The sequence below is a fragment of the Xyrauchen texanus genome, chromosome 10 (genome assembly GCF_025860055.1).
Source record: "Xyrauchen texanus isolate HMW12.3.18 chromosome 10, RBS_HiC_50CHRs, whole genome shotgun sequence".
Classification (NCBI taxonomy): Eukaryota; Metazoa; Chordata; class Actinopteri; order Cypriniformes; family Catostomidae; genus Xyrauchen; species Xyrauchen texanus.
Window position 1 is genome coordinate 45,175,661 of NC_068285.1, and position 27,344 is coordinate 45,203,004.

The 27,344-nt window shown below is 39.9% G+C and overlaps 1 protein-coding gene across 1 annotated transcript in view; it reads left to right on the plus strand.

Annotated features, from left to right (window-relative positions):
• The window catches only part of LOC127651065 (retinoic acid receptor beta-like), a 126,768-nt gene that overhangs the window by 67,629 nt on the left and 31,795 nt on the right, over nt 1-27,344 (plus strand). The window contains exon 3 of the mRNA XM_052136771.1: nt 8,594-8,735. Coding sequence (XP_051992731.1) covers nt 8,594-8,735 — 142 coding nt within the window. The remainder of the gene's footprint in view (nt 1-8,593; nt 8,736-27,344) is intronic.

Sequence of the window (27,344 nt, forward strand, 5' to 3'; positions counted from 1 at the left end):
GAATTGATGGACTGATGGATGGATGATGGATGGATAGATGGATGGACAACAATTAGATGGATGGATTGATGATTGGTTGGATGGATGGATGGATGGACTGAAGAATAGCTGGATAAATAGTTGGATGGATGGATGGACAAAACTTTAGATAGATGGATAGAAGGATGAACAATTGGATGGATGGACAAACATTTAGATACATGGATAGATGGATGAATGATTGGATGAATGGATGGACAGATGGACGAATGAACAATTGGCTAGAATGGATGGATGGATTGGTGTACGGATGGTTGGATGAACAATTGGATGGATGGGACAAACAATTAGATTTATAGAGTGATGAATGATTTGATGGACAGAGGAAGATATGATGGATGGATGAACAATTGAATGGATGGATGGACAAGCGATTAGATGGAATGATTGACAACTGTTTGGATGGATTGATGGATGTTAAGACAGATGGATGGATGATGAATGGATGGACGGATAGACTGATGGATGGATGGCTGGATGGACATAATAATGGACGGATGGATGATGATGGATAGCTGGATGAACAATTGGATGGATGGATGGATGGATGGATGGATGGATGGATGGACATTTAGATAGAAGGATGAACAATTGGATGGATGAATAGACAGACTGATGGATTGATGGCTAGATGAACAATTGGATGGATGGATGGATGATGGAAGGATGGATGGATGGACAAACATTTTGATTGGTGGATGGAAGGATGAATGATTGGATGGACAGAGGAATGAATGGATGGACAAACGTTTATATAGTTGGATAGAAGGATGAACGATTGTACGGATGGATGGACGGACATAAAGACGAATGGATGGATTGATAAATTGAGAGATGGATGGATACTTGTTCTTAAACTCTGACCCTTAGTATTAAAATTGTTCAAGTAATAAAGCCTCTACCTCTTAATGTACAGACTCCATTCAAACTGTGGGTGTTTAATCGTGTACATTAGCACATTTCTAGGTGGTTACTAGGGTGTTGCTACAGTGTTCTGGCTGGTTGCTTACAGGCCCACCCTCAAGTTTTAGATATCTGGTCTCAAGATATGGCATAAATCCCTCTTTAATTAAATTACATTTATTACCCATTTTATCATGCACATCAGGCAAAAATCTTGATTGAGAAGAACAGTACTGCTGTTGCACCCCTCTCCTTAATAAACCGCATGATTTGATGTATCATTCATTTCTGTTGAATGTTGCACAAACGTTGTGGGATGAGTTACACACCAAAGAATACTTAAGGTTAAGGGATTTATTCAAATCCTTAACCCTTATCCCTTAGTATGTGCAATAATAGTGATGCTTGGCTTAGTAAACACCATTAATAGCACATTCTGTCAGGTTAATGCTTAAAATCTGCCAGTGTAACATGACAAAATGGTCTTGTATTAAAGTTATATTCTCTGAAAAAAGTCTTAATAGTTTATATAGTTTTGCTTCTTAGGACATCTTATTTTAAGGATGCTGAGATACTTTTACAAGAACACAAGACAACGAAGATTTAAGTTAGTATCACAATAGCATCAAAAGGCACACATAAATGTACACATCATACACACAAACACATACTCTCTGCAAACACACATACAGTATACACACACACACACACACAGTGCTGGGCAGATTACTTTTAAACTGTAATCAGGTACTGACAAATTACATGAAGAAAATTCAATCAGTAACGTAATCTCATAGATTACACTTTTGATGCAATCTAATCTGATTACCTTTGAATTACTTTTAACCTACAGTAATTCTATTTTATTTTATGTCACATGCATTGGAGTAGGATAATCATTTTAACATAAAAGTACAAAGAAAAATAAAATGTATTCCATTTTGTATTACTATCAGAAAGAGCCTCACAAAAAGAGCTCCATATGACATTTTTAAAAATTGCATTAAACATTACATGAATGAAATACACTTTAAATCTAACAGCAATGACAGTGAATGGCCAATTCAAAACTCTGAAACATCAAGTTGATTTTAACTGCATAAAATACTAGCAACATTAGAAACATAAATTACCAATCATTCTCTTTTTTCATTTATTTTATGCTCGCTTTGTACATGAACAATTTACTGCCATTGCTTTTTTTATATATGTAATCATGTAATCTATAAAAAGTAACTGTAGTTAGTTTATGAGTATTTTAAAATAGATTTGAATCCAATTACAAGTACTTAATTTTTGTAATCTGATTACATTATCGAGATTACATGCAATCCAATACTACTCAGCACTGCACACACATTTGGTGTGTTTCAAGGGCAGTTCAACACACACACAGACTGAATGACCATAGAAAACAGCAGCCTGCAGAGCTGTATAGTAGCCTTGGGCGCAGCACACTAGCTGAACATCACAATAAACAAGCGATCATGTCATCCATCACTGAGATATAGATCCCTCCATAAGAACGCTCACAGCTGACATTGCATAAATAATGGCTTCTATTAGCTGACTGAAGAATGCTGGGAGTTGGAAGATTATGTCAGTGTTGTCATATGAAGTAAAGCTGGAGAGCTGCAGCGTAGTGAGTGATGTGAAATGTGTGAGGGATTCTCTCTAGAGTTTAATACATTACCCATCATGCATTCTGTCCTAATGAACACACACAGTCCCATCAGCAGTGTTGGGAGGGTTACTTTTGAAATGTATTCCACTACAGATTACGGCATACATGCTGTAAAATGTAATCTGTAATGTATTCCGTTAGATTACTCAAGGTCAGTAATGTACTCTAAATACTTTGGATTACTTCTTCAGCACTGGTAGATTTTTTCACTTGTTTTGACTATAAAAACTGTCAGTACAGTAAGACAAAACACACATGTTTTACACATGTTTTTCTCTGAAAAATTGTAATATCTTATGCAGTGTTGTTTCTAAAAAAAGATCAATCAAAATTATCTTGTTTTAAGGAATTTTAGATATTTTTTACAGGAAAACAATAAAAAAATTATTATCAAGAATAAGATTTTTGCCCTAATATCAAAGATCTTACTAGAAAAAAAGAAATTATGATCCAACGTGAATTTTCTTGATAAACATATGATTGTGTCTGGTAACATGTGCATGTAAAATGGCTAGAAATAGCATTTTATCTTAGCATAAAGCTGAAATTTACTAGGGCTGTCGATTTAACGCGTTAATTCAGTGCGATTAATTTTATTAAAAATAATGTGTTAAAAGAATTTATGCAAGTAATCGCAATACCACCAGACCATAATAAGGAAGATTCCTGAGAAATGCAAGCTTGTAGTACCACCTGGTTACTCCAGAGGGCAGAAATTGAAATTTCAGCTGTGTGGCAACGCGCAGTTTATACAGTGAAGAAAACAACCTTCAGCAGCAACAACACAAACATGCGTTACGTTCTTGTGTTCAAAACACAAATTTGAACTAATAGATCTCAAGATGTGTTCTAAGTATTAAACTATATTTAATCTGACACGGTGACCTGAAAATGTATGTTTATGACACAACGCTCCCAAGACGCTAGTCAAGCATGTCTGATGCAGGTGTAAATTGATGGGACCTTAAACAAGCCCTCATAATAAATCTCCAACTGATTGACAGATTCACTTGTGTAATGGATTGCTGTGAACTGTATGCCTATGATTGTCTTATGATCAATAATATAGTAGTAAACAATACATTGTATTCTATTTTTTATATATATATATTGAAAGATAACTATGTATAATTATTTCATCATTATATTTTTAATTAATGTTATATGAGGGGCTTTCTCAGCAAATATATATACGATTAATTGCATTAATCGCGATTAATTAATCAGGACACCATGTAATTAATTTGATTACAAATTTTAATCGATTGACAGCCCTACAATTTACACAAGGTTTATTTCTATTTTTTTCTGCTCCAAACTTACTTCAAACGTACTTCTCTGTCTGCTCGTATGAATGTAACACATCATAAGAAAGTGTTTCACCGCTGTTCAAATGCACTTTTAGTTTAATCACATTATTTATATGTATAAATGTTTTCCATCTGAAAGGACGAAATATTAAATGAAACAAATGACAATAAAATGCTAATTAATCTCTTCAGTAATCACAATACTTTTTGAATGTAACTGTATTCTAATTACCAATGATTTAAATTGTAACTGTAGTGGAATAAAGTTACCTTTAGTATTTTTAAATACGAAATCCCATTACATGTATTTCGTTACTCCCCAACCCTGCCCATCAGTGAATTTCCAATGGAAATTGGAATGGAAAAAGGAAAAGACACACAGTCTGCTGTAAATTAATCTACCAAAATCATCAAACCATACTTTAATTAGTCATTTTAATTAGGTCATATGAGTTATTTTTGAAAGTGATATTAAAATCTTTTGTCTAATTATGCATGTAGGGTACTCATATTGGTAATTAGCTTTTAATGATGTGTTATGTACAAAAAAACTAGGTGTAACATTTTATTTAGTGCATATAACACATTATAAAGGTATTCTTGATGCATTATAATGCATTCGTAACGTTAACATTAATTATTTGTGTGCTCTATTGAATATTCTAACCACATTTATATATAATACATGATAATACTATTCATAGTTATACCATTAAAGAGAATAGTGCATTAACAACAACAGGCAATTTCACGTGTTATACCAAGTATTATAATTCATAATAAATTTATTATACAAAGATAAAGACATTCAGGGTCAAAGTCTAATTTTTGGCTAATATTTAAGCACCTAGTGTTGATGATCAGGGCTTTTTTATAGATCTTGAAGGGATATTGCATGCCGCTGGCACCCCTCATTATATAATATAGGGAAGAGAATTTAATCGTTTGATGACTCTTTGATAATAGTGAAGCAAAAGTGTGTAAGCCCCCTAGAGCAACATTGAAGTTTCACAGAATGTGTCAAAATCTTGGCCTTACAGATATTTGGAGACTTCTGAACCCATCTGGTTGGGACTACACATTTTTTTCATCAGTCCATAAGATTTATACTAGAATATAGATATTTTTATATACATCTTAAGTCCCTCATTTCATCTGTTGTTGATTGCTCAGTTGGAAACATCTTAGTCTCAAATCATGCCCTGGTGAGTTTAGAGGTGTTGGCATATATGGAGAAAAGGAAATTATATAGTTGGTGCCATAATGTATAATTTTTGCAAAACCCTGAATTTTAACAAATGTTAAAGGCTTAAATCAGTGTTTATATGGAGACCGACTGGTCCTCAGTATACTCTGTGGGCATGACTTGGGAGGCACTTAAGGTGGTTCTTAGGGGCCGGATCATACAGTATGCCTCATTCACCAAAAAATGCAAAGCACGAGAACTCGTAGATTTGGAAGGAAATATTAAAAGTGCAGAGGCAGAGCTTGAAGCGCTGTATGTCGACTGATGGCCTCAGAGAACTGACCCGATTGAAATACAGATATAATACAATTTTGTCAGTGAAATTGGAGTTTTGGTTATTCATGGGAAGACAGTCATACTTTGAGTAAGAGGAAAAGGCAGGAAAAAGTCTGGCTAGATATATAAAACGGAGAGAGTTTTTTCTACCATTCCCTCAGTGAAATCTCCTGGTGGTGAAATATTTACCTCAGCCATTGATATTAATCATGCTTTTAAAGTATTCTATCTTGATCTCTATAGCTCCAAGTCTTCATCTACTGATGAGGATATTAGAAACTTTGTGGAACCATTAGATCTCCCTAAACTGACGAATGAGCAAAAAAATTATCTTGATTCTGAGATAAACTTGGAGGAGCTTGGTGATGTATTAAGGCCTTACCTACAGGCAAGGCTCTGGGGCTAGATGTCTTTGACGCTGAGTTTTTTTTATCTCATGCTACGGAATTGGCTCCACTTTTGTTAGAAGTTTATATGGAATCATTAAAGAATGGAAAGCTTCCAACCATGACACAAGCCCGGATCAGTCTGATTCTTAAAAAGGATAAAGATCCAAGTGAGTGCAAGCGTTACCATCCAATTTCCCTTATTCAGCTAGCGTTAAAATATTGTAAAAATGTTTTGGCTAAACAATTAAGTAAAGTTATGACATCTCTTATACATATAAATTAGGTGGGGTTTATTTGAGGCCGTAGCTCTTCTGATAACATTAGGCATTTCATCAGTATCATGTGGTCAGTGGCGAATGATCAGACTCCGGTCGCTGCCATCTCACTTGACGCCGAAAAGGCATTTGATATGGTAGAATGGGATTATCTTTTTAAGATTTTGGCAATGTACGGGCTCAGGAATACTTTTATTGGTTGGATTAAATTACTTTATAGACACCGGTGGTTGAACAAATTGATTAATTTCAGATTATTATACTCTGGATAGGGGCACTTGGCAGGGTTGCCCTCTTTCCCCATTATTGTTCTGTCTTGCCCTGGAAACATTAGCAGCCGCAATAAGAAGGGAACGTGATTTTCCAGGGATGGTTTACGCAGATTATATTTTATTGTTCATCTCCGATTCTACTAGATCTATGCCTTGCCTCCATTGAATTATTAATTCCTTTTCTAAGTTCTCGGAATACAGTTAATTGGTCTAAATCCAAAGCTTTGGCTCTGACAGCATACTGCCCGATAATGGCTTTTCAGCTGGGTGTCTTCCAGTGGCCCAAACAGGACATTAAGTATTTGGGTATTTTATTCCCAGCAAATTTGTGTGATTTAGTTAGAGAATTTTGAACCTTTAATAAAAAGGTTTTCGAGCGATGTGGGCAGGTGGGCTTCATTACATTTATCTATGATTGGGAAGGTTAATGTAATTAAAATGAATTGTATTCCAAAATTCAACTACCTGTTACAATCTCTCCCTATAGATGTACCCCACTCTTATTTCAAGCAATTTGATAGCATAGCGAAGTTCTTCATTTGGAATGGTAAACGTCCCAGATTACATTTCAGTAAATTGCATAGGCCAATTGACAAAGGTGGGCTAGGCCTACCCCAGATTTTGTTTTATTATAATGCATTCTGTCTCAGACATTTGGTTCATTGGTCGCTTCCACCTGAGAGAGCCCCTCCCTGGTTTTGTATTGAACAGGAAGTTCTTGCCCCAATTTTGCTATTGCAAACCCTTTCTATCAAACTAATTAGAGAAGTTATGTTAAACCCCATTATCTCGCATTTTCACACGGTATGGACAAAAGTGTCCAGAGTGTTTTATTCTGACATTTATTTAAATGTTGCCTCGAGCATATGGCTGAACCCAAAATGATGTATTAATAAGTCTCCTTTCTGCTGGTCAGAGTGGATTGTGAGTGAGGTTAATACACTCTGTGACCTATATGAGAGTGGAGTGTTGAGATCCTTTGAGAATTTGGTTCAACATTTTGGGATTCCCAGATCTCAGTTCTTCAGGTATTTACAGCGGCGCTATTTTTGGGAGTAGCGTTCACCCCCCTAAAGCGGCAGGTACTCTGGGAGTGGAGATTACTGCTTTTGGACACGGTCATGAGTCATTAGTGTATTACTCCCTGCTAATTTAGAGTCTGGGGGACGGAGCTTCAACTTCTCTCAAGAGATTATGGGAGAAAGATTTAAACTTGGTTTTGGAGGAGGGAGTGTGGACTAGGATTCTAAAAACATCAAGTCTGAGTTAAATGTTGATTTTGTGTGTATATGTTTTGCTATTCTTTGTTTATTGTATGAATCAATAAAAATGTTAATCACAAAAACAATAAATGTGGAATTATAGCCATGCAATGTAATAAAATGACAAGGAGGAAATGATGGATGTATGGATGTTCATGTTGTTTGCTGGGTTGTGTTAGGTAAATTGCTTAAAAAAGTAATTCACCACAAATTACCAATCTCTTCTCTAAAATTGTAATCAGATTACTTTATAATAACATAAAATAAATATAATAATTAAAACAATATAATAAAATAATAACATCACTAATTACTTTACTTTTAAGTTACTTTCTTAAATTCTACACAGAAATGTTGTAGTTGTTTTGCTCAAGGAATTCAAAGTAATGTTTGTGTTTCCTCCTTGTTCACTTTTGTACACCCTACTACTGTCACACAAACAGTTGTACGTATTTTCATATAAATTCATACTTTATTATACATAAATTATATTATTTTAGAAATATGCGTAAACCAAGGACTTTACTTAAAAGTAATTATATTAATTGAGAGTAAGTAATCTGATTACAAAAAATAATGTAGTGTGTTGTACAGATTTTTGATTAAAAAAAAAAGTATTTCAATATCAGTAACTAATTCAGTTTTAATCAGATTACACCAGTACTGTTGCAGAGGGACTTCTTCAATCACACAAATTATCTTCAATGGTGAATATATTATACTGACCTCTAGTTGAGGTAACGTGTGACATTTAGTATACTGGAAGTCTTGTCTTTGACCATAGGCCGAGATCCAGATTCAGAATTTAGGTTTTGAGGCCCAGCCCAAGGCCATGTTTATGTGGTCTTGAAAGGTCTCCAGACAAAGACCACAAGATCAAGACTTCAGCTCTGGTTTTATTCACTGAACTGTTCTGTCTCTGTCTCTGTCTCGTCAGGGTTTTTTCCGCAGAAGTATCCAGAAGAACATGGTGTACACATGCCACAGAGAGAAGAACTGCATTATCAACAAAGTGACGCGAAACCGCTGTCAATACTGCCGACTACAGAAGTGCTTCGCAGTGGGAATGTCCAAAGAGTGTGAGTGTTAACACACATGCTTGCTTATCTAATGTTAACTTATTTTTTGTAATTAAATTTTTTTTATTGATTCTTACAATAAACAAAGAAAAGCAAAAACTTATATACACAGAATCAACATTTAAACCCCACAACCACAACCACCCCTCTCAATCCCCAACCCCAACCTGACCCTCAACAAACATCCATGGTCACACATGAGTATATACACAAAAAACCAAACGAACTCACAAACAAAATATTTATATATTTATATATAATAATCATACACATTTAAAACTGTACTTCTCTTTCCACCGCCCCACCCCAAGAGCCCTCCAAAAACTCAAAATAGTTGCCCCATTTCCCAACAAACAAATCCAAATTACCCTCAAAAGCCGTCACCCTCCCCATCTCTGTGCACCACTCCCGAAATGGGGGCCCTTCAGCTGACCTCCAACCCCTCAAAATAATCTGCCTGGCGATCGTCACACTTGTCAGAACCCAACTCTCTATGTGTCTATTCCCCACATCGTTGACCGCCCAAAACAGGGTCGGGGTTAAAATGAAACCTGAGTGCCTAACATGTCACACACAAAGCTCTGTAATGTTAACTTACTTGTCTATTTAAATTAGGGTTTCCTATTGTTTTGACATTGTTTTGGCATTTTTGGAATAATAACCAAATTTCAGCCAAGTTCAGCCATGAAACTCAACTGTCTGTGACGTAAGCTGATTAATTGAGCTTGTTATCTGCTATCCAATCATGCCATGTGACATGTCAAGCCAATCGGCTCGCATGGTGTAAGCTGATTGGTCCTTTGACATGAACAGTAATTGAGTAGCCAATCATATTGTGTCTATCTCTTGTGTAAGATTTAAATGGCTAATTTTTGCAGGCAAAGCCCTTTTCACTGCAGCGCTCTGCGAGAGTTTTTCTCTGAAACCCACTATGCTACTTTCATGTGGGATGAATTTGAGATTTTGAACTTATCATGTTTTGTTGTCAGTATAACTCGACTCCGGTGAAGTCACAGCAGTTTTGTACAGATGTGGGATGTGTAGCAGCCATTTTTTCTTGTGCTCCAGCCGACATCACACCCTTTTAACAACAATGAAGACATAAAGCATGAGAATACATCTCATTGTGACATTCGAGGGCGAGGAAAATAAAAATCAATTGTTTTCCTAGGCAGCAAATATATTAAGTGGGAATCAAATGGAGAATTTTGCTACTTCTCAGATGTTCTTACTCAGAATTTAAAACAAGTGAGACAAAGTTTACTTGAATCATAACTAATACAAATGAGAGATGAAAGAGCAACCTTTGAGCAATATAAAAAACATTATGCTGGGAGGTGATGTTTTTGATGCATATTCTTTCTACGAGTTCTTCATAGGAATCAAACAGTAGTAGTAGTAGTAGTAGTAGTCCTTTATTGTCGCATAGTAAACCAGTGAAATTGGCCATCGACCTGTCCATACAAACATACATATGACAAGGGGGTATACAGGACAGGAAGACAGGGAATTAGAAAGAAATACAGCATGACATGAGGAGAGGAGAGGAGAAAAAAGGCAGCCCCCAGACTATGCTCCTTAAGAAGTACAGTGTGGGAACAGGAAAAAAAACACCTCAGCAACATTAGCACATAATCAGTACACTCTACAACATGAACAAGACTTGCAACAGGGGAGGGGATTGGGGGGGTGGAGGTGGCCCAGCACAGGCAAGCAGCCATCCGGACCTGCAGCCATATTCGGCGCTGGTCACAGACCCGCCTGTCAGACTGGGGGTACAAAGCGGCGAAGGCGAGGGATAGGGTATCGGACCACCTTCGTTGAGAGCCAGTGATGATTTCTTGGAGCCAACAATGTCCTTTGTCTAGTTTGCTTAATTAAATCTATATGTGATCAGTTGAAAATGGCCGAAAACATGATTAAAAATGTTGCAGCTCACCATTAAGCTCTCTGGCATGTTGAATGCATCATTGCTTTAGCTTCAGTATGTTGCAGTGTAAAGTGTTTGCATTTCACACATTATTGGCATCATATGATTGCATCAGCACTTATGCTTCAGGTTGACTTCATGGTCCATTTACGACAGGAAAAGATGGGATTTCTTTCCACGGTCTTCTACAGAACAAAAGAGTGCTCAATGCAGCGATATCAGGGTCATCCCACTATCTCCGTTCTGGAGAAGAGTGTGACGCCTGTCTCAGAGATGGATTTGAGCATAAGGCCTCCGTTCAGCAGGGAATTATATGCTATTGGAAGTAGCTGCATTTTATGTTGTAGCATATAAAACGTGTTTGGCAACTTTCGGGTTATGACTTAAAAATGGGTCTGTTCTGAAATAGTCATAGACAACAGGGGAAAACAATGAATGGAACAAATCATATAATAATACAAAATAAATAGGCATATTAACTTTTAAAATGGAGGAGAAAATACTTCCCATGTCTTATGCAAGCAGCATTTTTGGGTTGAAGCACACCAATGACAATAACATTTGATTGCCTAGAATGATTACTAGAGATAGTTCAAATAAAGTGATTTAAAAGTCATAGGTAGAATAACGTAAATAAAGCTGTTTATACATATTGACCAATAGGTGGCGCTGTCACCAAATTTATATTGTATTGTTATTGTTAAAGCATTGCTGAGATAAATTCTTGATCCTTTTTGGTATCTTGAAAAAGCGTTTAATATTTTTTGCCAACATGGTTTGAAGATGATCTGTCTAGTCTTTTGGAAATTCAAATCATGGTGTCTATTCGACTCTGCAAAACCCAAGAAATCAGAGGGAAACATTTATTTCTAGGTCATTTAGTTCAAACATTAAAAGCATAAACATAAAGTAACTTTGAACAGTTTGTGGGGCTTGAGGGTTTGAGGTAGAGGCTCCTAATTTGCCATCTGTGTTATACAGACCTAGCAGTGTGCCAAATTTTACCATACAAATATATGGGCTACAATGGTCTCCCAGTCAGAGGAAGAATAATGATTAAAAAGGAGAAGAAGAAGAACACTAACAGTTTTAATAGGGGCTTCGGCACCTTTGGTGCTTGGTCCCTGATTTGGTTGATTTTAACATGGACAGGTTGCATGGCATCCTCGAAAACCAAAACAAAACTACACAAGGTAAAAGAAAATATGACCCAGAATGAAAGGAATATGGGTTCACTTGCAACAAGGATTAACATGGTTTGTGTCGGCCACAATGTGTTTTTATTGGCTATATAAATATAATTAATAAGTAGCCCACTAATAAAGTTTGTTTTATGTGATAAACACTTATGGTTGTGTGTTGGGTCACCAAGTGATGTCCAATGTAAATTCTGGGTTCTGAAGCAAAACCAATTTAAAACCATGGGACTGATGTAAAGGAAGCGGTTCTAATAGAGTGCATTGTTTTATGGAGTATGATGGTGATAATATGCATGCTATTTCTGGATCTAGAAATTCTTTGAGTCAGATGACAGCTGATGTTGGTCACGTGGTCATGCTGATAAATGGCCCTATGGCTTCGAGCGAAACATAGGAATGGATTTTGTATGTCTTCTTTTTTTAATGATGTGTTTTCTGATTTATAGGGCCATGATAATCTTGAAATGTTGACAACCTCTCATTTACCATTACTTAAAATATGACAGCAAACACTCAGTTTCAGGTATTTAGGCATGTTCACTCCTGTACACACACAAGCAGCTGGTGGAGCACAGAAAAACTAAAAAGCAGCAAAAAATAAAAGCTGTTGCCATATTAATCTGAGTTTTTATTCTAACAAGTTGCACGACCCAACTTAGTCATAGAAAGCAACCAATCAACACAAATAATTTGAAATTGATACAATACAGGCATCAAATTTTAGCTAGACATTTAGAATGGATACATTTGTGAAAAAATTATTTATTTACATTTAGTCATTTAGCAGACACTTTTATCCAAGGCGACATACAAATGAGGAACATAACAAGCAATTGGTAATACAAAAGTCAACAATATCTGCAGTATCGCAGCATATTTTTGCAACATAAATGATACAAATGTATTTATGCAATATAAAGGACTGATGTTCCAACGTCTCGTTCCAAACCCCAATCTTTTCTTTCTTCCATATGTGGTGGAATGATCTGCCCCTCCGGCTCGTCATCATTGCCCCACCTCTTAGGGCAGGGGTGCCCAATACGTCGATCGCGATCTACCAGTCGATCGCAAAGGCAATGCTGGTAGATCTCACAAAATTTAAATGTGCTTTCCTTAAATTTGAATAAAAATAAATATAACGGCTTTCCTTCTTTTAGTTTCTGTCTGACCAGGCGAGGTTTTGTTTATTCAGTTGCCATGACAACTAGGTTTCGCATATGCGCCTTCCAAGGACTTCTGAGAACAGAGCACGAAATTTCGATACTACTGCCCGGATTAGGCAAAACTATTGCGATGCTACTGCCTGGATTAGGCAAAACTGTCAGTTTTGCCTAATCCGGGCAGTAGTATCGCAATTTCGCGCTCTGTTCTCAGAAGTCCTTGGAAGGCGCGTATGTGTATAATATGACATCACCAGGTGTATTAGAGAGTTAGTGAGCAAGTTAACCATGGACTACCGTGGATAACGGCCGTAACATTACAGCTTGTAGTTATGTAATTGTATAAGACTCTTGAGATCGACCCTTTTGTTACACTGTTTTAGGCAAAATCCGTCCCACAGCTAAATAGTAAACCCTTACCAATACAATAACATTACATAGCAAGTTAGCCGAGCACTACTGTGGATTACAGATGTAAAATTACCATTTGTAAAAATAAATCCATCTCCACACTTGATCACTATTTATGATAGTAAGAACAACAAACAATCTGCATAATTCTACACAGTTGTTGGTAAAAGAGGGGCCCGCAGCTGATTAGCAAATCTATTTCAACACAGTAACATTAGCTAGCAGGTTAGCAGAGGCCTACAGCTGTGCACTGGGTAGATTCAACACAAAACTCTGCATTTGAACTCTCAGTAGCATTTAAATCCACAAATAATCAATCATACTTACAGGTTGTGATCCTGAAGCCACACAGCCAAACCATCTTGAAAATCTGGCATTGTTTGTGGTTGTACTGCTGAGGAATAGTGGTAAAAATACATTTTAACCACTGATACTTCAATTCATCTGACTTTGGAAGTTCAAACAAAGAGGTTTTGCTTTTGCAGTGAAGAAAACAGTGTCTTTTTGACATGGTGACAACACTAACCCAACTCATCCTGGCCCTATGTTAAACACTAAAGGAAAGGTAAAATCCCAAAAAGCATAATTTGGTCTTTTTAAGACTCGTCATGAGACCAGATTGTTGTGACCACGATTAGCGACAGGACATTTTGTTGGTCTCTTGGTTTCTATTCCTGAACTATTCTGCTAGGTAGCCCTGTTCACTGTGAAATCCCTTTGGTTCACAATCATGTCCCGCATAGCTGCTTCTGAGTGGAGTATGTCATTTCAACCACATTAGTAACACCAAATGAAATTCCAAAAATAACAATGTTTAAAACAAAAAAAAAAAGGGGGTGTTGAGATTAGATCCAGTTTAAGCAGGCGCAAGTCCTCAAGTCCTTATCGAAAAAAATCTGCAGTAATTCATCAAATAATGATCAAATGATTGAGAAGACTGTTATAACCTGGTATACGCGGACATGCGGTGTAGTCAAGCACACTTTCGGTATGTCAAAGAGATTATTCAGGTGTCTGGATCAAAGGAGTGGAGCCTGCAAGATTGGAAATGCACATGCCAATTGCATTCATTAGCAATTTTGGGGGTGATTTTGCACCATTGCCTGTTCTGCATAATCCTTTAGTGAAGTGGGCGCTAAACCAGCGCAGACAGTGCATGCAAATTACCGGACGCAATTAGAATCTTAGTGAAACACTCCGCCTGTCTTCCATTGGTCAGGAAAATAGAATAGTCCCAAACTTACTCCATTGTTTTGAGTCAATGTTTCTGTTTCAGGCCACTCTGGATTTTCAAAAAGAACAATGTTTTGAAAATTTCACAGTCATAGTGTTCATACTTTTCCAACATGATCACACAGCAAATCAACATGCTGCTGCTGAATGTTCATATCAAGTCCCATGGAAACCAGGACATAATCTCATTCACTTTGAGACACAGGTCCAGGTCCTGTGGAAACCAGGAAGTAGTCATGTTCATGTAAACAATGGTGAGCGTGTAGAATTTTCGCTCTAGGATTCCATTTTTTTATTTACCTGACTGTTAGGGTTGGGGTTTGAGTGTAAGTAAACTGTATTAAATCATTTACAACTAAAAATACAGCTTGCTTGTATGGACATTTCACCTTAACAACACTTCCAGCTGTGGCCACTGGGGTAGTTGTTCAAATTTGTATAAGAATAACACCTATTTCAGCAGCAGAACTTTCCACCAAAGCAGAACTTTGCTGAATTTACAGTGTGATCCATCTGTATTTTTCAGGAAAAACAATGTGCAAATGATTTACTTCTAACTGTCTCTGTATAAAGAAAGTATTCTGGGATAGAGAAAGTGTTTTAACATTGAAAAATGTACATCCCATTTAAACATTAAATATGTTCTGATTGGCTGTGATTGTGTTGTGTTGTGCAGCATTTTCAGTGTGGATAGACAAAACATTTTTTATCTATTTGGAACACTGTGTTAAGGTCTATGCACATTAATTTTTGCAACAAAAAGCATAATAAAGCTGTAATAAAGTTTTATTTTTTTAATAGGTAGGCAGGTGAAACATTTTTACTTACAATATGCAATGCATAAACACAAGTGCAATCTGTATTGTCAGCTGGGTTATATATTGCACCATAATTATGGTTTCCAATTTTCTTTGGCATTGCTTTGTAGCACTGCTTTTGGCATGAATGGTGTTTAATGATGCTATCAGTGTCAGGAGGCGAGACAGTCAAACCATCAGCTCATAATCTCCTTTCCACCCAGTTATGTCACACTCTCAGTGTCTCTGAGATGGGCTGCAGATTTACATCGATGGTATTAGCAGCCATCAAGAGTCTGTAATGACCTTGTGAGATTATCTGCAGAGCTTCAGATCTAACAGCTGAGACAGAACGAGAAACACTTGAGAAGTGGGACTCCAGCTGTCTACGCTCAGATCAGACCTGCAGCGGGCCACTCTGTCTTATGCTTTATCTTCACCACTGCTCCATCATCATTATACTGCTGTTTGATCAGACTCCTGACTGCATGACCCTCACTGACCCAGGGATATTACAGTATAATACATTTTTGTAATGTGAAATCCACATCCATATTCAACAGTAGTTGAAAAACGAAATGCCTTTAAGTTCAGTCTCTATAAATTTCAACATTAGAGCCAGTTGATATTTGCTTTACAAGCTGATCCCTTGAACATGTAATCTGTTAGCAATCCGTTTAACAATGTATGGCCTAATCTGATCAGTCTTTTAACATGTAATCTGTTTGCTAATCAACTAGCATTCAAATGTCCTCATTGCAGATAAGCTGGAATCACTGCAGCATGCTATAAGAGTTTTCTCACTAAAACCCTCCACCTCCCCAGCAGCACTTGTCTAGATCATATTAATACTTTCAAATGTATTCAGATAGTTGTCATGAATTAATTTAAATGAAATAATATGCAATTAAAACATTGTTTCAATAATATATTTCAAATCAGAAATAAATTCTGACAACAATAGTATCATAAATATTGCTCAATATAACTCAAATTAGACACACACAAAAAAAAACGTTCTATCCGCATTTTAGAGTAACAACCTCTTTTGAAAATATGATTGGTTCTTTTAAGTGAAAGGCGGGACTCAAGGAAGGCCTTCATCTGCCTATTCGGCATTGTGATTTCACCAAATCATTACCAAATTTGGTATATGCTAATTTATTTGTTTAATTTTTGCTAATAATTTAGAACCATAAGGGCTAAAAAAAAAAGATTTTTATTTCCTCTGAAATAAAGTGCCCCCAGATCAATCCATGTGGATTTCGATTTCCACAAGATTTACTTTTTAAATACACAAAGACTAATTGGCCTGTATGTTGTGAGCACAATGTTCAAACCTAACAAAACGTAGTGGACAACATATTATTCTGTGGTCACATGCCAAATGTAATACATTTCCAATGCTAGTTGTCACCACTTAAGAAAATCCTAATTGTGCAACTGTAATCAAAGTAATTGACACCAAACAACTGTCCACGGCATCCACACAATCTATTCTTTCAAATATTTTGTCTCTTCATGAACTATCATGCTCTCTTCAAATGAACTTTAACCCCGATAATTGCCACTTGCAGCTATATTTTTTAGACAGATGGTCTCGGACCTCCTGATGGCACTCACTTCCACCAAGAGGGTTGGGGATCTGCAAGTGTTCTCTGTCAGGGACCTTTGCCTGGAGCCCGGTCCAGCGACCCTCACGTCATCTTGAGACTCCTACGTGCCCAAGGTTCCTTCGACCTATTTTCTTTAGGGTTCAGGTAGTGAAAGCGCTGCTCCAGGAGGAGGCAGACCCAGCCTTAGCGTTGCTGTGTCCGGTGCGTACATTGCGCACCTACTTGGATCACACACAGAGCTTTAGACACTCTGAGCAGCTGAGTGGAAAGGGAACGCTGCCCCCAACAGAGGCTTGCCCACAGGATTGTGGACGCCATTGTGTTGGCCTCCCAGACCCGGGCCGTGCCTGCCCACTTCCGGGTTCTTGCACACTCTACAAAGTGTGTGGCATCCTCGTGGGCACTGGCCATGGTACCTCTCCAGCAGACATCTGCAGAGCAGTGGGCTGGGCAACACCCAATACCTTTACGAGGTCTTACAACCTCTGGGTTGAGCCAGTTTCATCCTGTGTTTTGACAGGTCCAAATATGTAGAATCCGGTAATACGGTGACAACAGTGGGCTGGATGCATCACTTGCGCATAGTGCCTTTCCCCTCCCCCGAGGTAAAGATGTGCGCTCTACTCCCCCAGTCGAGTCACAGACCCTGAGTGTCCTTCCTCCCTAGCCCTCTGGCTCTGAACTCAGCGGAGGAAGTTCACTACCAGACCCACTGCAGGCACCGACTTGTTTGTGCTGGAATAGGTGCTCCACAGGTTCTGATTATTCCAATATCTGCTATGATATATTTTCCGTGGTACGGTCCCCCTGTCGGCGGACCCGCTTGGGAGGTTAAGTGCAGCCTGATGCACCTGCTATTTTTGCATGCTACAGCTTGCTTGCACCTGCATCAGCAGTCCATGTAACACATTCAGTGTTGTGGCGTTTTTAAATATAAAATTATGTTCACCAATTTTCATTGGCCTTTTCTCAAAGATAAGAGGTAACCGAGGCTCTCAAGAGAGTCCCCTAGTGTCACTACATTGGCACAATTTCTCGTTCCCTCCATCAGGGAACAGAGGTTATGACAGTAACCGAGATATTAGCTCTTCCTGACCTATAACAGTGAAGGATTGAAGTTGCTCGTAGGGAATAATTTGAGTCTTCTGGGGTGCTGTGGCAGATGGATGCGTAATTCCAATTTTGTTTCTGATGAATTCGATTTTATTAGTAAAGAAATTCATAAAGTTAATACTACTATGCTGCGATGGAGTATCTAGTTCAATCGAAGTTTTATTCCTAACCAATTTAGCCACAGTACTGAATAAACTGAAAAATAAAGGATTGTTGTAGTTATTTTCAATGGGTTTGCTCAAATATGCAGACCAGTGGGGATTTCTTTAAGACTGCAAGGGAAGCTCAGCTTCCCCTATAATGTCAAAAAAATAATGGTCAAATATGTACTACGTTGTGTAAACAATGTATTGACTAAAAATGCATTAGAACACGTTCATCTCGAAGACGAGTTCGTTCAGAATCAGCTACATTACATATAGCAGGTCGGCTGACTCGATTTACTTCTCATACATTCCCGTAGCGTCAGTGCATTTCCCTGTTGAAGCCGAGCGTCCATTGACTTCAATGGGGCTGCTCTGAACAGTTTTTTCAGTGCTCCGAAAATAGACGGTCATTGGATAAATGCTGCGATTATGTCCCGCCCACGGACGCTCAGCGTCTCTGGGGTTGAATGAGGAGTGGGCTGGCCCGGACTCCGGGCTTCCGCGTGATGATTGGAGGATCTGTCGAAAGACTGCATCTCCTTTTGATTGACAGCGAATCTGTACTATAAGAAGTCACTGAAGCTATTTCACGCTCAGTCCCATCGCGAATTTCTCAAGTGTAGTCAAAAGACAAACTGCTGCAACCTATTTCTTTATATTTGTTTGGCGAAATTGCTAGTCAATATGCATAATACATTTCACACAATTATACACCACATTCCTTGTTTCAGTTTTACCAAGTTTAATATATTTTGTTTTAGAGCGTTCGTTCGTTTGTTCGTTCATTCATTCATTCATACAGTAGGCTAGGCTAGCGTCGTACGGGTGAAACTGCGCACGATGGCAGACGGTGCTAATATTGTCGACCTGATTTTGGCGAAGCCATTTGAAAGTCTTCCTTACGAGGAAAAAATTAGAATTAAACAGCAGGGCAGATCAACACCTAAGATTGATTTAGTGCAAAAAAATAGGGTAAATAAGTTTATAATGTAGGCCGAAAATGAGCTTCCCCTCTTTGAAAGACCAGCAGCCACCACTGATGCAGGCCTGGCAGATTTTAGAGCCTGTCAGTAGTTTGTATTGTTCATGCTCAATTTTCCAAGCTGTTCTCTTGAGAGCATAACTGTGATCTCTGTAACATGGTATGGGATTTTTCTCTTTAACTTTCTTTAATCGAAGGGGAGCAAAACTATCTATAGTGCTATATGTGACAACATCAAGTTCTTCTGAACTTTTTGGCATACTGAGTATTTGAGACAAATCTGGAAATGTATTAGTGAAGCTGTCTTTACTAGTTGAAAGAATAGTTCTACCTGAATGATGATGTTGCATAGATTGAATGAACTTTGCTTAGCGCAGCATACAAGAGACGAGGTAAGGATCTGAGATATCATCACTCTGTTGATGAATTTCTATATTATCAATATCAATTCCATATGAAAACATTAGACCTGACATATGATTTTGCTGATAAATTGAACCTGTCACTTTTTGTCTAACCCCAACAGAGTTGAGAATATCGATAAATGCTAAACCCAGTGTATCATTTTCTTTATCTATGTGGATGTTAAAGTCACAGACGATTAAAGCTCTATCCATAGCAGTTAAGAGATCTGATAGAAAATCAGCAAATTTTCAAAGGAATTCAGAATATGGCCCTTGTGGTCTATATAATGTTGCAAGAACAAAATATTATCACATTACGCATTATCGGTTCAAAAGAATTAAACCTATATCCTGACCTTTGAGTAACTCTAAAAATATCACTGCAACACCTCCTCCTCAACCTTTCAGATGAGGCACATGTTTATATAACCTGAGGGAGTAGTGGACTCATTTAAACTGATATATTCATCTGTTTTAATGCAGGTTTCAGACAAACAGAACAAATCAAATTTATGTAATAATTTAATTTTTTCTCAAGTTTGACATCAATATAATAAATTCTAAATTATGTAATGAGGGTTTTTTGTTTGGTAGTTCGGGGAACAGACACAGTCTCTATATGGTACATAGGTGATTCATTCTCTATGTATTGTAGTTTATGTGACTTGTGCGAGGTCTTAAGGCAGCTAGCAGATGTTCGGATTAGACAATTTGTCTCCTTCCTGACCTGGGCCCCAGTTAGTTAAATACTAGTCAGTTTGTCAAAATGTAACGCAGATCTGTAAAGAGACTGTTATTGAAGGTTTCCGTTAAAAAGAATTTAGGATTTGACTGCAAACATGCAGCTCATGTGTGAGTGCAGCAAAGCATTGTTATTTAGTTAACAGAGGCCGTTCACTGCAGCAAATAAAGATGACCTATTTAATGGTAATGGTCAGAGAATGGGTGGAAAAATGGTAATGAAAACATAATTCTGAATGTTAACATTATAGGAAGAATTAAGTAAGAAAGTAGTGTAATTGTCATGATCTGATGATAATGATAATCGCCATTCCATACACAGAACTCTTTTGTTAAGGAGAAAATAACATTATTGTGTTCAGTGTACAGCTTTGTTTATCACAATATTGGAAAGGTCATGTGAAAAGATTACAGATTATAGATTAGATCTGGTCTTGAACTGCATTCTCAAAGTATCACATGCTGTCTATAGAGCTATGACATCATCATGTTAGTTGCCTTGTACAATCTGGTCAGAATATGGAATTTTTTTTTCATGTGGCAATTGAGTCAATTAAATAATATAATTGTTTACTGGGAGACAGCACCTAATAACCTAGTGATTGAGCTGTACTGTCAAATGTTCTGTGATTTTTAGCTGTTTAATCAGTATCTGTTACTCACACGCCATGCACATGTGGGTCAAATGGCTTACATTTGTGCACTAAAATATCTATAGAAAATCACTGATTGTTTCACAAATTCACCAAATAGAGCAGCACTTTCATTTGTGATTATTGATTCTCACAGTATCAGTGTCTGATTGTTGATGATGATCAGACTGGGCAATCTGGTGTCATAGGACTTGGTTGGGGGTAAGAGGTAATTTGGATGAACCCTACAAAGTTAAAGATATTACATTATGCATAAGGGAACCCACAGTAGGTTTTGGAAAATGGAGTCATGTCAAACAAACCAGGTGACCCACATTTAACAGCAGCAAGCACTCAAAAGAAGAGGGCTAACTTTACATGCTTGTTTGATAATTGTATGGGCTGGAGCTTGCCTATTTTAAAATCAAATGAATAAACTAGCTTTTGACGTTTTCTTAAAATATGAGTGGTTCTTGGCCATGCAAAACTCATCATCATGTTGCTAGAGTGCTGTGGGTGGTTGTCAGAGTGTTACAATTAGAGATGCACCGATTGCAATTTTCTTGGTTGATTCCGATTTCCAATTTTTTTATAAGTGCAACGTAGTGCAGCGTAGTTCTAGCGGGAAGACTAGCAGCTGTACATCATCACTTCATTAGCAAGGGCAATTCCTAGCCAATCGCACGTAAGCCGCTGCTTTATAAGCCTGCTCACAATCTATCACATTGCTGTTTTGGTGGGCTAAAACACAGGCAACCTCCGCCACCCCACCACCACCAGCTGAGCCCTGTAGGCTCCTTGCCCCTGCCTCCTATCTCCGGCAGGATATGACGGTTCCGGGCACAACTCCCTCGGACCGCCGGACGGGGCCTACGCCAAAGAGAGAGACATTACTTTGTTTTACATTTATCAAATAAATGGCATCTTAAACTTCACTCAAGCCTGCGTGTCTTCCCGATAGAACTACTATTGACCGCATATACAAACAAAATCTACCTTTCTTCAATGCTAAATTTTATTTTCATAATAAAAATAAATTATTAAACATTACAATTTCCCCCAAACTGCACTAAGTTACAGGATCTTCTCTCACTTAAACAACTCTGAAAATAAAGTGCTCTGTGACTGGAAAGAGGTAGAAATAACAATTAACTGCAAATTAGTTGCTTTATATAACAGATGTCGTTTTCCACTATTTTTATAAATGGACCTTTTTCTCTTTATTACTCGTCTAACAAAACAATTCCAAAGATCTGAAAAACTGAAGTGTCCAATACACTCAACATTGACATTAAGCTTACGTTAGATGTCCAAATATAAGTTGTAAAACTGATTGCTGCTTCAGGATCAGCTTGTAACCATACCTGTAAACACTCCCGGTTTTCCCAGGAGTCTCCCGTATTTCACACCCATCTCCCGCCCCCTCCCGTTTTTTTACTTCTCCCGGGAACCTCCCGTAATTTGTATGGCCCAAACCACGTTATATGAATAATCACATCAATATATTATTCCAAGGTGGTCCAGTTGCCTGATCTTGAATGAAACGCATCCTACTCACACAATCGACACATCATACAAATTTCTAATAATTTGTGACCTCAACCTGGCAACCAAAACCCAGCTGCTCTGTTGATATCTGCGCAGGCAGTAGACACGGGAAGTTGAATCAAGCATCACTGGTAGATTGGAGGAGAAGACTCAGCTGGTTCGCCGGCGAAAAAAATAAAACTATATATATATATATACACACACATGTAAATTTAACAACAGCTGGACGGAAGAATTTAATTTAATATCCCGAAGCCATATCGACAATACCTTTTGCAATGTGTGTCGCACTGATTTTAATATCGGACATGGTATTTTCGCTTCTCATACCAAGGAAAGATAGGAGAGGCTGCTGACTTGTGGCTGGCTCTGAGTTCTGGCTAGCTTTAGCCACTTTCCCTTTTTTAGCTTCTTTTTTAAAATGGGCATTTTCAGCTGGGTGATGGTGTTTTAAATGCCTAATTAGGTTTGTTGTTTCGAAAGTTATTGTGGTGGTTCCCCCGCAGTTTATATTACAAATTGCGAACTTTATGTATTCTTCACTCACAATGATGATCTTCCACACCAATGATATGTTTACATGCAGCTGTGACATTATTGCCTGTGAAAACCTGTAAAAGTGCAATCTAAATACAATGTTTTATTATTCAGTTTGAACTACAACATTTAATATTTAATTTACTGTACTGATTAACAGTAGAATGGTTTCTTCAAATTCTCATAAAATATACGCTTTAAGATTACAGTGAAATGTCCACAACTTAAAACATACTGAAGAAATATAAACTATACTGATACATCTACAATTAAAGTGGGGTTGGAAACTTAATTACAAATAAAGTACACACCACTATTGATTCTAAAACCCTTTTTTAATGTATTCAGAGGTAAATTGACAATATATTTCAATTATTCACAAACCGTTCTTCTGAGCCTCCCTGGAGGAATTGAAAAACTAAAAATGTCTTGGTTACTGATGTAACCTCTGTTCCCAAATGGAAGGAATGAGACGTTGTGTCGATGTAGTGACACTAAGTGTTCAGTCTTGAGAGCAGCAATCACCTAAAGGCCAGTGAGAACTGGCGAGTGGAATTTGCATGCCACTCTTTGCCCCGGACATACTGGTATAAAAGTAGATGGCGTGCACTACTCATTCAGATTTATGCTGAGGACCCGATAGAGTTCCGACCAGGTCAGCGGCCTGTTCGGCGCCCTGGCAGGAGGGACACAACGTCTCGTTCCCTCCAACAGGAACAGAGGTTACAACTGTAACCAAGACGTTCCCTGTCTGTCACTTTCTCGCCGTTGTGTCGATGTAGTGACACTGGGGTTTCCTATAGGAAACGCTGCAGGCACTGAACCATGTCATGAGGTACGGAAGTTTGGACACAGGCAAGCTGCTGCATGCCTCACAGTGAGCGCTCAACCACGTTGTGACCTTCCAGTGAGTTAGGTAAGGTGCCTCGCTAGTCCCGTTAAGGGGAGGAGAAGGCACTTACCCAAGTAGGCTACAGGCAGTCCCTTTCCTGATTTGCTGTTAAGCAATTTCCCGCTGAGCACTTTCTAGACCACATCTTCGAGTGTGAGTCCCCCACCCTCTTAATGGAAGTGAGCGCCACCAGGAGGACCGTCTTCAGAGACAAAGCGCTGAGCTCAGCCTGCTCCAGGGGCTCAACGCAACCATGAGAATCTACTAAGTAGTGGGAATTGGCCGTTCCAAATTGGGGAGAAAAGAGGATAAAAATGACTAAATCTAAATTTTTACTAGTGAGGACCACCTAAAATGTCTCACTAGTTGGTTTTCTACTATATAGTATATAGACATTGTGGCTATTGTGCACATTGCGCACAATAATGTGTCATTATTGTCATAAAACTTCAAATGCCAGTTGGGTTGTTAATTTACAGATAATGTCTATGTTTTATAAAAGAAAAAACGTAAAACTACTGTAAAAATTTGAATTATTTTTTGTAAAATTAGCATTTATTTTTACAGTGTAGGTGGTTGCTTGGGTGTTGGTTAGGTGGTTGCTTACTATCATTTATGTTACAATGATATCCCAAGTCAAAAAAGCTCATCCCCAAGTCTGTGATAATGTGGTCTCTCTAAAAAGGCCATAAGTTTACAGGAGTTTTTACCTGCTTTATCATCCACTAAGTGAAACTCAGTCCACATAGAAAAGTAATAGCACACCTCCAATTAGCACTGACATATTTAGGGTTATGGGTTTGTTCATATCAGCAGAAACGTCTAGGTTACGTATGTAACCTCCGTTCCCCGATGGAGGGAACGAGACGTTGTGTCAGAGAAGCGACACTAGGGGTCTCTCTTGAGCGCCGATATTCACCTCTGAACTATGAAAAAAGGCCAATGAGAGTTGGCAACCAGTATTTGCATGTCCCGCCCCCGGACATACGGGTATTTAAGCGGCGCAAATACGGGAGTTCATTCAGGATTTTTCTGAGGAGCCGGAAATGGTCCGGCCACAACAGGGGCTCGGCTCAGCGACGTGGCAGGGGAGACACAACGTCTCGTTCCCTCCATCGGGGAATGGAGGTTACGTAACCTAGACGTTCCCCTTCTGTCGCTCTCTCCACGTTGTGTCAGAGAAGCGACACTAGGGGTCCACTTAAAAAGAGCCATGCGCTGAGCCGTGTACGTGATCTGCTGATACAGGAGCGAGCAGGTATTCCTACGTGCAGAATGGCCAACTGTATCAGGCTGCACGTACCCTTCCCCAATGCCCCATTTAAGCCATCAGGATTCCTTATCGTTACCCTGGAGGGGGGAACAAGGTGATGGCCGCCAACATGGGAACGGGCCAGCCTGGCTGGGCCTCATTTCTCTCTATGTTTCTCGCATAGAGCAACTACGGCCGGGGCCCTTACACGCATTGAGGGAAGGGGGTCTTAGCCCTTATTAGGGCGGAGAAGACCCTGCGGAGGCCACACCTACCCGGGAGGGGAGGCAAATTTTGAGTGGCAAATACATCGCATGGCCTATACTTAGGTCTTATGTGGAAAAGTAGTGTGGTGGTAGATCCAGCCTCGCAGAGGGGGGAAGCATACAGCACGGCAACCGAGGCAGCTGTAACTGCCTAAGGGAAACACAGAGTCAACTCGTGAGGGGACAGAACCGTGGTTTTACACACAGGGGGAGTCCGAACAGGAGGCCTTACCTGTGGGGCACCTATACCAGTACAGGGTAGCTTGCGGTACCCGCAGTGGTTTGGGTCGGCGAGTTCCTCCGCAGAACTGCGACCCACGAGGGCTAGGGAGGAGTCAACCAGTGTCCCAAACCTGGGATCTCCTGGGAATGAAGGCGCACTGTTTCCCCTGGTTAGGGGGAAGGGCGCTGGGTGCAAGCGATTCACCCGGTCAGATCGTGGACATGCCACCGAGTTCTACGGGCTCGGTACCTGAGAGAACACGGGACGATACTGACTCAACTCGGAGATTGTAGAATCTCGCAAAAGTGTTAGGTGTTGCCCAGCCCGCTGCTCTACAAATGTCTGCTAGGGCAGTGCCCCTAGCCAGTGCCCACGAGGACGCAACACTCCTGGTGGAGTGGGCTCGGACCCGCAAAGGGGGGGCATGGCCTGGGTGTGATAAGCCAGGGAAATGGCGTCGACAACCCAGTGGGCGAGTCTCTGCTTGGAGACAGCATTCCCTTTCTGCTGTCCCCCAAAGCAGACGAAGAGCTGCTCAGAGCGTCTGGTGCTCTGTGTGCGGTCCAGGTAAATACGTAGCAGGTCACTGAGCGCAGTTCCTGCAGCGTGTCGGGATCAGGGCCACCCCCGTGCATGTTGCGAAGTGCCTTGGCTTGGTGGACCTGCAGGAGAGCCATGGCATGCAGGGCGGAAGTGGCGCGTCCCGTAGCACTGTAGGCCTTCGCGGTGAGCGAGGATGTTGCTCTACAGGACCGGGAAGGGAGTACAGGGCGGCCCCGCCAGGTGGTAGTGCTTCCGGGACATAAGTGGAGCGCAACAGCTCTATCCACCTGGGGGATCTCCGTGTACCTGTGGCGCGCTCGGAGGGCAGATGAGCAGGTGGCGGTGCGACGAGTGGAGAGGGGTGCTCTCCACGAAGACGTCAGCTCATCATGCACCTCCGGGAAGAAAGGAACCGGGGGGGGCGAGGCTGTGAGCGGCGCCCCACGCCCAAGAACCAATCGTCCAGCCGTGAAGGCTGTGGGGAGGATGGAGGGTTCCAATCCAGGCCCACGCTGTTGGCTGCCCGGGAAAGCATATCGGACATCTGTGCGTCGGCCTCCTCCTGGGCGTGCAAGCCCGAAGGCGGCAGCCCAGAGGAGCCCTCAGCATCAGAGCCCACGCCCTCCGATGTCGCGGCGAACTCATCTGCTTCCATCGCAAGAGGGTAGGCAGACTGGCTGTGAGGCGAGTCGCCGCCACCTCGAGCGGGGACGGGAGTCAACGAGCGTGCCGGGCCGCGGGTGGTCCGAGGGGGCGTACCCGGCGGAGCTGCACCCGCTGCCATCGCCCGAATCACCAGCCGCATCGTCCTCAATCCCGTGGGAAGAAGGAGCGACGCGGGGGGCGGCTGGATTGGCTTGCTTACGGTTGTAAGCAAGCCGCGACCGCAACGTTGTCATGGTCATGTTCTCGCAATGAGAACATGAACCATCTACAAACGCAGCCTCAGTGTGATCACTGCCCAGACACACGAGACAACGCCTG